General features: G+C 40.0%; 1 protein-coding gene across 5 annotated transcripts in view; it reads right to left on the reverse strand.

Moving 5' to 3' along the window:
• Positions 1 to 14,164, reverse strand: part of LOC109403681 (diacylglycerol kinase 1) — a 598,539-nt gene that overhangs the window by 124,651 nt on the left and 459,724 nt on the right. For 4 of the 5 annotated variants that reach the window (XM_062853302.1, XM_062853305.1, XM_062853301.1 and 1 more), the window contains 2 exons: positions 5,700 to 5,873; positions 5,120 to 5,302 (listed from right to left, as the gene is read on the reverse strand). In XM_062853302.1, the coding sequence (XP_062709286.1) occupies positions 5,120 to 5,302; positions 5,700 to 5,873 (357 nt within the window). The remainder of the gene's footprint in view (positions 1 to 5,119; positions 5,303 to 5,699; positions 5,874 to 14,164) is intronic. The other variant, XM_062853304.1, reaches the window with a different exon arrangement.

Here is a 14,164-nt window from a genome sequence, read left to right on the forward strand (position 1 = left end):
GTAAAAAACTACTTTGCATTGTAAGCCATTATTTTTGTTAACCACTTTGCGTGAAAAATGTGGTACTTTCGTTGATTTTTGAATGAATCAAAATTTGAGTGTAATCAAAACATCACTATTATTCTTCAAGTATGTCCCCCAAATTGCTACGAACATTTCAAGGTTAAAAAACTAGATGTTATCATTTGAAATTTAGTTTTGTTGACTACTTTGTGTAAAAAGTATGGAATTCTCGTAGTTTTCCGGGTAAAACAAAATAAGAGTGTAATTAGAACATTTTCATTGTTCATCAAAAATGTCGAGTACAATCCTACGAACAACTTAAGACCAAAAAAACTATATGTCATCGCTTTGAATTTTGATTTATTGCTTATTTTATGTGAATAATAGGGTATTTTAGCAGTTTTTTGAGTAAGATAAAATATCAGTGTACTGAAAAATCACTAATTTTGCATAAACATGTTCACTCCAGCTGTACGCATGATTTAGAGTCGAAAAAACCATATGTCATCGCTTTAAATTTTGTTTTATTGATCAATGTGCGCAAAAAATGCGCTCTCAAAAAAACTAGGAAGTGCCTTTTGCTTAATAACTTTGGGTAGACGCATCTATTTTATATTTTTTTAAATGGAAGATGATCTTGAAACCTGTCCGGTTCCATCGCAAAAAAAAAGTTTTGAAATCGGTTGAAAAACGGCCGAGAAATGCCTTGTCAAAGTTGGACTTCCGACTTTTTTTGGACCCTTGGTAGTTTAGGAGTTAAAAATCAAAATGAACATTTTCCATGATGAAATTTGAATATGCGGTAGAGAATAACAAGTTTTGCATGGTAGTCATTAAAAGTTTTGAGTTTTGGATAAAATCGCCAAAATATCAGTTCTGTTGCTATGATAGTGCTCTGGAATGCGGGTCAGTATAAAGTGTTTTCCGGTCAATGTCGTCTTGATATTGATCGGCCTAAACAGTGATAGTGACGGTGGTGCAAATCCAGTAGTCAATTGATATGACTGATATTTCGCAGCTCTGCTCACGGCTCCAACTCACTAGATAGACAGGCACGTTACTCGTTACGACAGGCACTGTCTAGTATGTAAGTAGGAGTCGTGAGTTCGAGTCTGTAACGGTTCATAGTATCCCTTCAGCAGGTTTGTGAGATTTTGTCGCGATCTAGTGTAGTTTTCGTCAGTTTGTTTAATTAAAATTCAGGCAAGTGTTTGTGTTGCTTGTTTCCATTCTTTGTGTTTGCTGATCACCCAACAAGAGCGCAGTCAACATTAGCAGCTATCAACACCCTGCTGAAATCCTCACTAAATGGCTCTGTCTTTAACCCTCCGTAACCCGCCCGGTTGGCCACCACCGCTAGCACCACGCCAATGCTGAATTTAAAAAGCGGGATTTTTCAACGTGCTGTACAAAATACAACAGCGCGATCACCAGAGGGTTAATAGTAGGAGATGATGGTAGTGAAAGGAGGCCATTAGGATCCCCAATTGACCGAAGAGATAGAAACGGTTATTTCTGCTAATGGCGTCCAGCGAAACGAGCCTGATAAGAGAATAGAAATATCTTCGAGCGTTCGGTCTAGAAGCTCTGCATGTAACATCATTAAACTGCTTGTGGAATTTTCCAAAACGGCTTGAATAACTCTTCAAATGTAGAATCATCCACCTCAAAATCTGGTTAATCTCTGATTGCATTGGCAGTTAAAGCTTAGGTTCTCATGCTCCAACAGCCAGATAAGTGGGCTTGGCAAATTAAACATTATTTATGGCAACACTTTGAGCGGCATAATGGAACTTTGCCGAGCGCGCTAAGGGTTATTAGATCAACGAAGCATTTTTCTTTGATAAGACTACTAATGTAGTTGCATGCTTAACCGTTATTGCAACATTGGAGGCACCTGTTTCACTGAATCTTGGGATACAAAACAAACGTTAGCATCGTAGTATATAATTTACGATTATCACGATCCAACAAAAAATCTATGCTTAAATCAACTTAAAACTCATAAATCAAACCTAACCGTATGTAACATATGTAAACAACAAAGATATTTTCACATGAAGCGCTGAATTTCGTTGAGGACTTCTTGTATCACTCACCTTTGGGAATGATTTATGAAAAAATACTCGGATTTTTCACGTTTCTGAAATGCTCAATGTATGAGTTGCTATGGAAACAGCGAACTTCCCCTTCGATTTTCTCTGTTCGTGGATTTTGATAGATACGGTGTTTGTTAAAGTTTGGCTTGATATCTGAAACTTTGACCATCCCTCTTCTGAAAGGATGGGGCATTGATTTGAAATTTTGAAAAATAAAAAAAAAACGATGGTTTTTTATCGTCATTTCGGCTATGTGCACGATATCAAAAAGGGGAAGGGGTACCGCGGAGTTGTGCAGCCAATATTAAAATTTCACGTAGATTCATCAAGCCATTCTCGAGAAACAGTGCTTGAGGGCTCATATAGCCACAGCTGACGGGTTCGTTTCTGGTCGGTCCATGAACTTTTCGTTGAGGAAATTTCCTTGACTTCCTTAGGCATATATCATCTTCATGTCTGCCACTTGACAATATCATCATTGATGGCACTGGAAGCCCTCAGTTAAAAACTGTGGAAGTGTTCATAGAACACGTTACAAGATGAAAAGAAAGAAGAAAAAGGGAAAATTATTTGATTTCATTAATATTTTTTTCCAAATAGGATTCGGTTAAATTGAACGCTTCCAATTTACTTTTCTCTCTTACTCCCCTGTAGACGAAAAGACGTGCCAATGCTTCCCCCTCTACGGTTGTTCATTCATTGATTGGACCCGATTGTCGTTGATGTGGGACCATGTAATGAAAATACATGTTACGACATATCAGCCGTGAAACTTGCTGAGTTCCACGTTCCGATACATTTCTGGTGGTCGTGTCGTCGTGGGTGGATGCGTCAAAAAAGTCACATACCATGCAGATTATATCTGTCTCGTCGTTCGGGTGCGTGCTTACAAGGAAGGAATGCTTGCCAAAGATTTCATGTCAGTGTCGATCTCGATCAAACGATATTGGATTTCGAAGATTTTTCTCTTTGTTGGAGTGAAGCGTAGATTGGATCATTGGGTGGGCTCTTTTGGCAGTCAATTTTATTGCTGATGTTGTGTTGCTGTCTACGTTTATTAGGCGGTTGGGGTCTTGACCTGTCTTGACGAGTGAAATAGAGTAGCAGATGTAGTATACACAGTAGAAGAGACATTTTATGCAACGACTCTATTGTAAGATTTTCTGGTCGATTACTGCCGGAAGACGCATGGTAAAATTCCTAGAAAATTATATGGGACATTTCTTAAGAGAATTTTTAAACGTATATCCAGGAACATTTTTGAGGAACCATATGCTGATTTATCGACCGTATTCTATTAATAACTTGATGATTTTGTGGCTATATCGGTCTCTTTCTACTCATAGTAGAGTAGAGATCATAGGGAGTAGAGATCAAAGTGGATAATGAAATGATAGATTCGCTACCTAGCGAATTCTATCATATCTATCATTTCATTATCCACTTTGATCTCTACTCCCTTATACTATGAGTAGAAAGAGACCGATATAGCCACAAAATCATCAAGTTATTAATAGAATACGGTCGATAAATCAGCATATGATATGAAAAGTTTGGCTCAAAAAGAAAAGTGTTCTATCCTATAAGATCGAAAAAGCTAATAGGAAGAACACGCCGCGATATAGGCATACCCCTATGAACGGAGTGCGAATTCCGAAAAAGCTACCGATCGATAGAATTTGTGATGAAAACAGAACAATACATTAGGCAGTCGGGTGCCTGAAACTTTTGCCAGTCTTGGTAAGGTGGTATGAAAACTACCAACCAAGCCGATCTGTTTAAAAGCACAGGTCGCACGGCAGAAGTTTCACGCATTCGATGTATTCGTTCAATACATGGCCTACTTGCCTAATTTCACATACTATAAAAAATTTTCACACTTGTTCGCTACCTAGCGAATTCTATCATATCTATCATTTCATTATCCACTTTGATCTCTACTCCCTTATACTATGAGTAGAAAGAGACCGATATAGCCACAAAATCATCAAGTTTTTGAGGAACAATTGGAGTAATAGAAAGCACTATGAGTGTAGAATTTTATAATATCCGTGATTTCCCGAGCAGGAATGAATAACTGACACATATCTGGAGCATACCAAAGTCAGGTATCATACCAAAACCAGGTATTAGTCGGTTGTCCAGGTATTGAAAATAACTTATTTTGGTATTTTGTAGGTATTGATAGAATACCTCAACGAGTTATTATTTTGGTTTTGGGGACTGATTGAGGTATTATTCAATTATGGAAAAATCACTATTTGTATTGAAAAATCGTCGATTATTATTTAGGTATTGCCATACCTGAAGTCATTATTCGCGTGTTATGCACAGGAAACACATCAGTTATTATTTTAGGTATTTTACCTCTTATGCAGGGCTTCTTAATACCTCATTCAGGTTGTAGGTATTCGTTTTTCCATACCTGAGTTTGTTATTCTTCAGCTATTTTCTCCTGCTCGGGTTCAGGTGTATTTGATCGATTACATATATGGAAACTATTTAAACCCCTGGCTCTTTGGACCCAGCTCGAGAGACGAACCAGCCAAGGGCTGAAAGTCTCTATAATAAAGATAAATCAATCAATCAATCAAACCCAGCTCAACATCCCCTTTTCATCAAAGATAAAAACCCCTTCTTCAGAATCCATCAATTCTGCAATTATTATTTTTCAAGCCTTATAGGTAACATTAATTTTGTTAAAGTTTATTCAGAGTTGTCCCTGAACCCTAGCCTAAACAAAGCGGACCCATCTATCAGTGCTATTTGTTTTCCATGATTGGCTCCGTTGGGGAAAATTAGAACGCTCGATGTCCTTCAGTGTATCCAACCCAGCTTCACCCATGGCATGAAATTGACGGTGACGACAGACGTGACGAGTGACATAAAAAATTCAGCTCCACACTGCACACGGTTTCAGTCGTGAAAGTGTGATGGCGTGATGGCCGATGTGATTGATTTGTGCCCGGTCTGGTCCTGGTGCGAAACCGTTGCGTTGCGTTGGGTTGGGTACCTACCTTCTATCCGACAGTTGACGGAATTGTTGCTCTTGCGAGACGAATTCCGGGAAATCTGCGAGTGGCTGTGACTGTGGCTGTGCGATGGGCTGGAATCGGCCGACCGCCGGAACGGTGCCGGCAATATCGAGCTGCTACCTCCCATCGGGCTGGGTGTCACCGTCAGCATAGGGTGCACTGTTCCTGGAAGGTGTTTTTTTACTTCTCATTAATGAATCCCTTTGGCTGGACGGGGAGGTTCCTTTGGGGAACACCATCAGTGGTGAGGATGGGTCGGAAGTGGATTAAAGTGGTACGAGAGGGATTCTATTTCCCGCCTTAATCTACTTCCGTTCAAAGGATATTCACTAGGGTGTCCCGGAAAACGATGTTCAACAAGTTATGGCATTCAAATCGATCAGAAAGGATCTACAAATGAATTTAATTTAAAATAGATGAAATCTAAACAAGCATGATTGTAAAACATATGTTTCTGCAAACAAATTGTTGTTATAATTTTGTTACTCCTTTCTGATCGGGATACTTTTCCACAACATCGCTTTTCCCCGTTTTTTGGAACGCCACGGCCCAATCTACTCACCGCTTTTGCCCTGCCTGCTGCCGTCGCTGGTGTCACCATGTCCCAGGTGGCCCAGCGATTGAAGCTTGTCCGCGATGCCGTGCTGTATCCGATCGACGAAACTGTTGCGCTGCGATTCCTGCGAAGGCTGCGGGGTCGGCAGGTCGATGATGTTGTTCAGGTTGGGAATGGACCCTGCGGTGTGTGCGTGTGTTTATATTTTTGGAGGGTAGAGACAGAGTAAGAGAAAAGGAAAATTGTATGAGCTTCGAAGGAGAAAATGTTTAAGGCATTTGCGCTAACAGTCGAGTGTGTGAATTTCTGTGAATTAGATTGTTTGATGTTGATATGTTTGTTGAGCCCAGATAGCTTAAACTATATACCTAGGCGTGAGTATTCTGTATGATCATGCTGAGGGTGACGGGTTCGATTCCCGGTCGCTCCAAGAACTTTTCGTAATGAAGACTTCCTCTCCTCGATTTCCTTTGACACAGAGTATTTTCGTGCCTGACACATGATATACATACACATACAAAATGGTCATTATTGGCACAGGAAGCATTCAGTTAATAATTGTGGAAGTGCTCATAGAACACTAAGCTGCAAAGCAGTTTCCTCTCAGTGAAACTTCTTTTCAATTCTGCTCACCCTTTGTAGCGCAGTCTTATTCATGGTATTCTACAACACTGGACCCGGGATGCAACCTGGCGGAACTAGAATCTAACTTTTTTTCGAGTACTTTGTAAAGTACTTGGGTATACCCAGACTGAGGAGCATTCTGGCAATAACTGCCATACTGGCGTTATTTTATGCATTCCTGATGTCGAGGGTCACTACACTATATAGCAGCGAATTCCCTTCCGCTTGCGCAGGAGAGCTAACTCGGTAGTTTTAGTAACCAAGAATCTAGTATCTAGGATCGATCCTTCTGGAGCCCGAACTGGTTACTCGAGTCATGATCTACATTCCCCGATGTACCTATTACGAAAGTATATTGAAGCACTACAAATGTAACATATTGTAGTGGAACATTACAAATGCGTTATAAAATAGGACATCACATGAACATACACTACACAGACCATATATTTTGCCCTGCTACTCTAGTGGATAAAGATTTCCGAACATAGGATGACGAGGTTTCATAATTGTTGTTGGAGCATCAGTCAATCCTGTAATCGTGGTTTGTCTGGCAGGTTGCCTTTCTGTTGACAGCTTGATTTGGTCTAGGAACTTCTAATCCTGAGGGGACATGCTGAATCGCGTCTTAGTATGAGACGTCTACACTTTGATGTCCCTGTTAGGGAAGAGTGTACACATGCCTTCAAGTTAACAATTACCGGAAATGATTTGTGTTAGCGCCAATTTTGTTGATGTTAGCTGGTTCTTATGAGATCAGGAATCATATAGGATCGTACAAATAGGTAGATCATGATGTGTGACCATTTTCTGTTGCTTCGGGGTCACTTCGGGTTTCCCGCGCAAATTACCATTATTGGAACTGACTATAAATACCGATCACAAAAACCAAAAATTGTCCAGTCTTAGTCTAAGATAATCACTGTAATAGTTGTAAATATGGTAAAAATACTTGACCTGAAGATATATGTTTAGTGTTCCACGCAAGGGCGTAGCCAGCTTTTCGGTCAGAGGGGGGCAAGAACCCTTAGCAAATTTATACCTACTAGCTTTTATTGGTAAACGCAAAACGATGAAATTGACTTTAATAACATTATATTCTAAAAGCATTATTTAACCCTTCAGCAGTCATGCTCTTGTATTTTGTACAATACGTTGAAAAAGCTCGCCTGATCTACACAAATCAACGTGGTGCTGGTAGCGGTGACCAATTTCTGGAAGATCAAGAATTTTTATTTACTTGTGCATTATTTTGCAATGATTTTTTTTTTTGTTTAACATTAATAAGAAATTATAGCTGAACTCTGAGGGGCCATATAGCCGAGGCGGTAAACGCACGGGTATTCAGCATGACCATGCTGAGGGTGACGGGTTCGATTCCCGGTCGGTCCAGGATCTTTTCGTAAAGGAAATTGTCTTGACTTCCTTGGGCATAGAGTATCTTCGTGCCTGCCACACGATATACACATGCAAAATGGTCATTGGCAGAAGAAGCTCTCAGTTAATAACTGTGGAAGTGCTCATAGAACACTAAGCTGAGAAGCAGGCTTTGTCCCAGTGAGGACGTTACGCCAAGAAGAGAGAGAGAGAGCTGAACTCTTTTGAAAATTACGAACGCTTTTGACGACTCACCTAGAATTATCTGGTTCCTGTATGCGTTTTTTTTTTAATTATCTGCCAATTCTATTCGCTGGAGGAATTCCTCCTGAAATTCTCGATGTATTCCAAAACAAAAAATCATCAGGTAATCCTGGAGAAGTTCTTGGGAACATACATCCCTGAAAAGATGATTGAAGAATTTCTGAAATTTCCGACGGAACTCCTGAATAAATTTTTGAAGAGAAACTGAGAGGAATTTTAGAAGAATTCCTGGACCAATCCCTGGAAGAATCCTCGAAGCAATCTCTGGAAGACTTCCTGGCTAAATCCCTGAAGAAATACCTGGATGAATTCCTGGAGCAATTCATACAGTAATGCCTGAAGACAGCCCGGTAGAATCCCTGGAGGAATTCCCGAAGAAATATGTTGGGGCAGGTCTGGGCTCACCTGTATCTGTAACTTCCAGACGTGGTAGTGGGGTGCCTATCACTCTCCGTTCCGCTGAACAACGTGAATCCGGATCCTAATCTTGGCCTCAAGTTCCGAAGAGCATGCAGGAACTTCACAGGGATGATATATGCACTACCGAATTATAACTCACTGCACTTTGGTAAAGGTCACTACACTTTATTAGTTTGCTCAAAGCGGAGGAAGAAAAACTTTATTTTGATGAGCTTATTTATTTCACATGCGATGTGCTCGGTGGTTCGGGTATATTTCTTCGGTTGGTTCGGAAGAATTTCTGAAAGTACACCTGGAGAAATGCCTGGATAAATTATGGGAGGAATACGTAGAGAAATTTCTAAAGAGATTTCATGAGGAAATCCTAGATAAATTTCTGGAGGATTCCTAGGAGAAAATTCCGGAGAAATTCCTAGAAAAAATCAGAAGAAAGGAATTCCTAGAGAAAATCTTAGAGAAATCTCTGGAGGAATTCTTGGGGAAACCTCTGAATAAATTCTGGGAAAATCTCTAGAGAGAATCCTGGAGGAATGCTTGGAGAAATTTCTGAACAAATTCCTGGCGTAATACCTAGAGAAATTCTTAAGATGAATTCTTGGAGCAATCCCTGGAAGAACTTCTGGAGGAATTCTTGGTAAAATCTCCAAAGGAATTCTGGGAGGAGTTGCTGGAGAATTTTCTGAAAAAAAAAAATCTTAAAGAAATTCCAGAAGGATTTTCTAAAAGAATCCTTTGAGGAATTGCTAGAGGATTTTCTGGGAACATCCCTGGAGAAATTCGTGGAGAAATCCCTAGAAATCTCTGGAGGAATTCCTGGAGGAATGTCTGGAGGAATCCCTGTAAAATTCCTGAAAGTACTCGTGGAGAATTTTCTGGAAGAATCTCTGAAGAAATCCCTAGAGGATTTCCTAGAGAAATACTTGGAGGAATTGCTGACATAAATTCTGAAGGAAGTCCAGTAGCAATTCCTGGAGAAATTAATGAAAAAATTCCTGGGGTATTTCCTGGAGGGATGGATTCCTGGTGAAGTTCCTGGAGAAATTCCTGTAGGAATGCCTGCACGAATTCCTAGAGGTTTTCCTGTGGGAATTGCTGCAGGGATCTCCAGAGGAGTTCTTGGGGATTTCTATATCTGTTATTTTTGCCATTTCTGAAAAATCCCTCAAATCCTTGAGGAATTTCTAGGGGAATTTCTGGAGGAATTCCTGGATAAGTCCTCGAAGGAATTCATGAAGAAATCCCTGAAGAAATCCTAGAAGAAATTTGTGGAGAAATCACTGAAGAAATCTCTGGAGGAACTCCTGGAGGAATACCTGGAGGAATCCCTGAAAAAATCCTGGAGAATTACCTGGAAGAATTTCTGAAGAAATTCCCAGAGGGTTTCCTGGAGGAATCTTAGGAGAAACTTCTGGAGGTTCCCTGAAAAATTCATGAAGGTCAACTTCCTGGGAGAATTTCTGAAAAAATCACTAAAAGATTTGCTGGAAGAATCCTTAGAGAAACTTCTGGAGGAATTCCTGGAGAAATCTTCGAAACATTTCCTGGAGTAATCTCTGGAGAAATTCGTGGAGAATTCCCTGAAGCAATTCATGAAGAATTCCCAGAAGAAATTTGTAGAGCAGTGCCTGGAGGAATTCCTGAAAAAATCCTGAGGGTATTCCAAGAAGAATTTCTGAAAAAAAATCTGGAAAAATGCTAATATGGTAACTGAAGGATGTTCAGGAGCAATTCTTGGATCGATTCCTAGAGAAATTACTGAAGAAATTATTGGGGTAGTTCCTAGAGAATTTCCTGGAGGAGTTCCTGGATAAAATTGTGGAGGTATGCCTGGACGAATTCTTTGAGATTTTCCTTTGGGAATTGCTGAGGCAATCCTTGAAGGAGGAATTCTTATGAAAAATACCGGATGAATCTCTGGGGGAATCTCTAGAGGAATTATGGGAGAAATTTCTGAAAAAAAATCCCTCAGAAATTCTTGGAGGAATTTCCAGAGTAATTTCTGGAGAAATCCTTGAAGGATCTTCTGAAGGAATCCCTGAGGGAATCCTTAGAGAAATTTGAGAAGAAATCCCTGGAAAAATCCCTGATGAAGTTCTTGGATGAATTTTAGCGGCATTCCTGGAAAAAATTCAAAAAGTATTCCTAGAGAAAATCCTGGAAGAATTTCTGAAGGAATCTTTGAAGGATTTCCTGAAGAAATTTCTGGATGAACTGCTGACATAATTTATTAAGGAATTCCTTGATTAATTCCTGGAGATGTTCCTGGAGGAGTCTCTGAAGATATTCCTGGAGTAATTTCTGGAGGAGTTTCTAGGAAAGACTCTGGATTAAATCCTGGAGGAATACCTGCGTGCATTTCTGGAGGATTCCCAGGAAGAATTCCTGAAAAAATCCCATGAGAAACTCCTGGAAGAACTCCTGGGAAATTCCTGGAGGAATTTCTGGTAGAGTCCCTAAAGCAATTTCTGGAGGAATATCTGGTAGAATTCCTGAAGGAATCGTTGAAAAAATTCCTGGAGAAATCTCTGCAAGAATCCAAGGAAACATCCTTGGGAGAATGCCTAGGAGAATTCCTGGTGGAATTCGTGGAGGATTCCCTGGAGTAATTACTGGAGAAATATTTGGAGGAATTCCTGTAAGAGTCTCTGGGAAAAAAAATCCTTATAGGAATCCCTTGAAGAATTCCTGGATAAATTTCTGTAGGAATTTCTGGTGGAAATCTGGAAGAATCCCGGAAGCAGATACTGGAGGAATTTCTGGAGGAATGGCTGGAGGAAGTCCTGAAGTCCTGAATGCATTGAGGAAACCCTGGAGGATTTCTTGGAATTTCTGAAAAAAAATCTTGTATGAATTCTTGGAGGGATCTCTGCCTGTAGGAATTCTGAAGAAATCTCCAGAGGAACTCCTGGAGAAATATCTAGTGGAATTTCTGACGTAATTTCTGAAGGAATCTCTAGATGAATTCCTGGAGAAATTTTTAGAGAAATTCCTGCAGGAATTCATGGTGGACTCCCTGGAAAAAATCCTAGAGAAATTCCTGAAGAAATTCTTGGATGAATCACTTAAAGAATACGTAAAGGAATACCAGGAATAAATCATGAAGGAATCGCAGATGGAATTCTTGGAGAAATTTTAAAGCAATCCTAAGAGTTCTTGAAGAAACTTTAGAAGGAATCCCCGAAGCAATTTTAAGTGGAATTCCTAAGGGAATCCCTAAACAGCTCCTGTAGGAAATACTGGAATAATTACTGGAGGAGTTCCTGAAGGAAACACAGAAGAAATTCCCCTCTGGAGATATTCTTGAAGGAAAATCTGGAGGAATTCCTGAAGAAATCCCATGAGGAACCCCGGAAGCAATTCCATGAGGAATTCCTTAGGAAATCCCAGGAAAGCTTTCTCAACAAAATCCTAGAAAAAATTCTGTAAAAAATATGGAATAATTCATGTCTGCAATAATTTTTGGACGAATTATTGTTGGAATCTTTGGATGGACTCCCAAAATAAAGTTTTGTATAGTCTTTTAAGCACTCCTAGATTACTTTTTAGCTAATCTCTAGTACAATATCCTGTATAAGAGTTTCTGGAAGATATTTGAATGAATATATGGAGAAATCCCTGAAAAAAACTCTGAAGGAACAAAAAACCTAAAAGAAATTCTGTTGTCATTCCTTTGGGAATCCCTGGAGAAATTCTTAGAGGAATCCTGGAAAAAAACCACTGGAGGAACCTCTAAATATATCCCAGGAGAAATTCCCGAAGGAATGTCTGGTGAAACCCATAAGGAAATACTTAAAAAAATTTCTGAAGCAATCCATGATGAAATCAGTGAAGGAAGGATTCTGGAGGCATACGTTGATGCATTCTTGCAGAAGTATCTGAAGGAATCATGGGAGGTATTCTTGAAGCATTTCTTGGGACAAGCTCTGAAACAATCACTGTCGGAACCCAGCAAGATGCCCATGGGAGAATTCACCAAGAAGAAACTACTGGAGAAGTCCCTTGAGAAATTTCTGAAAGAATCCCTGAGAAAGTTCCTGAATAAATGCCTAAACGAATTTTTGAAGGTGTTCTTCAAGAATTCGTAAAGAAGTCCCAGGTATTTCGCCCTTAGCATGACGTTTGTTTGAATAAAATACTAGTCAAAATTCGTGTAGCATATAACTGCACTCTTTAGCAGCATATTAAAATTATTTGGAAAAATTCTATGATAAGATTGAGAGAAAAAATTGGCGAAATTTCCTGTGGTTCTCGAGTGAAAAGGTTCTATAATTGTGGATAAAAACTTAAATTTTTAGAATAGTGATTTTTTCTGGAACTCTGAATTATTGATAATCTTTAAGTTGGCTCGAATTAAAAAAAATCTGTCGGCCAGGGGGGGGCCATGGCCCCCCCTGCCCCCCTCTGGCTACGCCCATGGTTCCACGTCGTTATAAATTAAATGACCAAGAAGAACTGATATGTGTTATATGTCGGCAGTCCAGAAGAATTCCCAGTTCCAGTGGTTGTCCAGAACTTGCCCATTTCATGGCACCGGCATCACAGACGCTTGAATGTGCGGAAACAACCTGAATGTAGGCCATCAAAAGGAGACTGCTGAGACCTCATGATGCTTTATTACGGCCGAACATTACAAATGTGAATTTTATTAAGAACTAGCTGTCCCGGCAAACTTTGTCTTGCCATCTTGTGGTGGTTTGACAACTGTAGTAAAGGTTGTCGCTGCATCGCACTCTAGATTGGTTTCATTTCGATCGTGTTGATTTCCTTCCCGGTTCATGAAAAATCGGTACTTTATCAATTTTCTTACTTTTCTAGTTGATTTTCTTAACTTTTTGTACATATAAACACAGCCACCATAAATACGAACTGAACCGTGCAAGAGTCATGCTGATCGGTTCATCCGTTCTTGAGTTTTGTTGCCTCAAAGGAACTTCAAACTCATTTTTATATATAGACAATATTTACAAGTTAAAATGGAACATGTAACACAAAAACAAAACTTGTAACATAGCTCTACAGCCTGTTGAGTAGTTTCCCCTCCTTTGGTAATCAGACTAGGCTCTTTCGTTTCCAAACCTCTACAAAAACTTCCTCATCCAAAAATTACTGTACAGCACAAAAATTACTGTACAGCTGTACAGCAATATCTCTGGAACCTCTTCAATGGCTACTTTTAACACCACACACTTAAAAAATATTAGCGGGCTTGACTTTTCGTGCACAACCGACAGCTCAGTAAACTCAAAAACTGATCTCAGTAAAAATTACGTTTGTTAGCTGATTCCCAGCAAAATAGTCGCCGAATCTTTGTCAAAGTTGCTGAGATCTCGGTAATGTTATTGTTTGCCGAGCACTCGGCTGTGCGGATTTCGGCAAACGTTTGAGATAATGCTGAGATTCCAGGCACTTCAGCATAACTGTGCAGGTTCGGAAGTTCGTCTGGATCTACAACAGCCTTACCTACGCTACAGGATTCTCAATTCCCTCACGTTTCTCCTTCATCGGAGACCCTTCCCTCATGGCCCGCCCCAGTTCCCAGCAGTTCAATGAAAGGAGACCAAGGACTCTGGTCATGAGGCGGGTAGAGTTCCTTTTGTCTAAGCTATCTCGACCACGGGCTTGAATTGGCACTCTGACAAAGACCCTCATCAGCATGAATTGATCGATCTCCATTGTGGAAAAAAAAAACCCCGATGACCTTGGTGACCGCGAAGCCCTCTTAGGGTGTAGATACTAACTTCTGGACTTAGTATTTACTTGTTGTCCAATGTCTATATCGACGCCAT

This window comes from Aedes albopictus, chromosome 2, assembly GCF_035046485.1.
Source record: "Aedes albopictus strain Foshan chromosome 2, AalbF5, whole genome shotgun sequence".
Classification (NCBI taxonomy): Eukaryota; Metazoa; Arthropoda; class Insecta; order Diptera; family Culicidae; genus Aedes; species Aedes albopictus.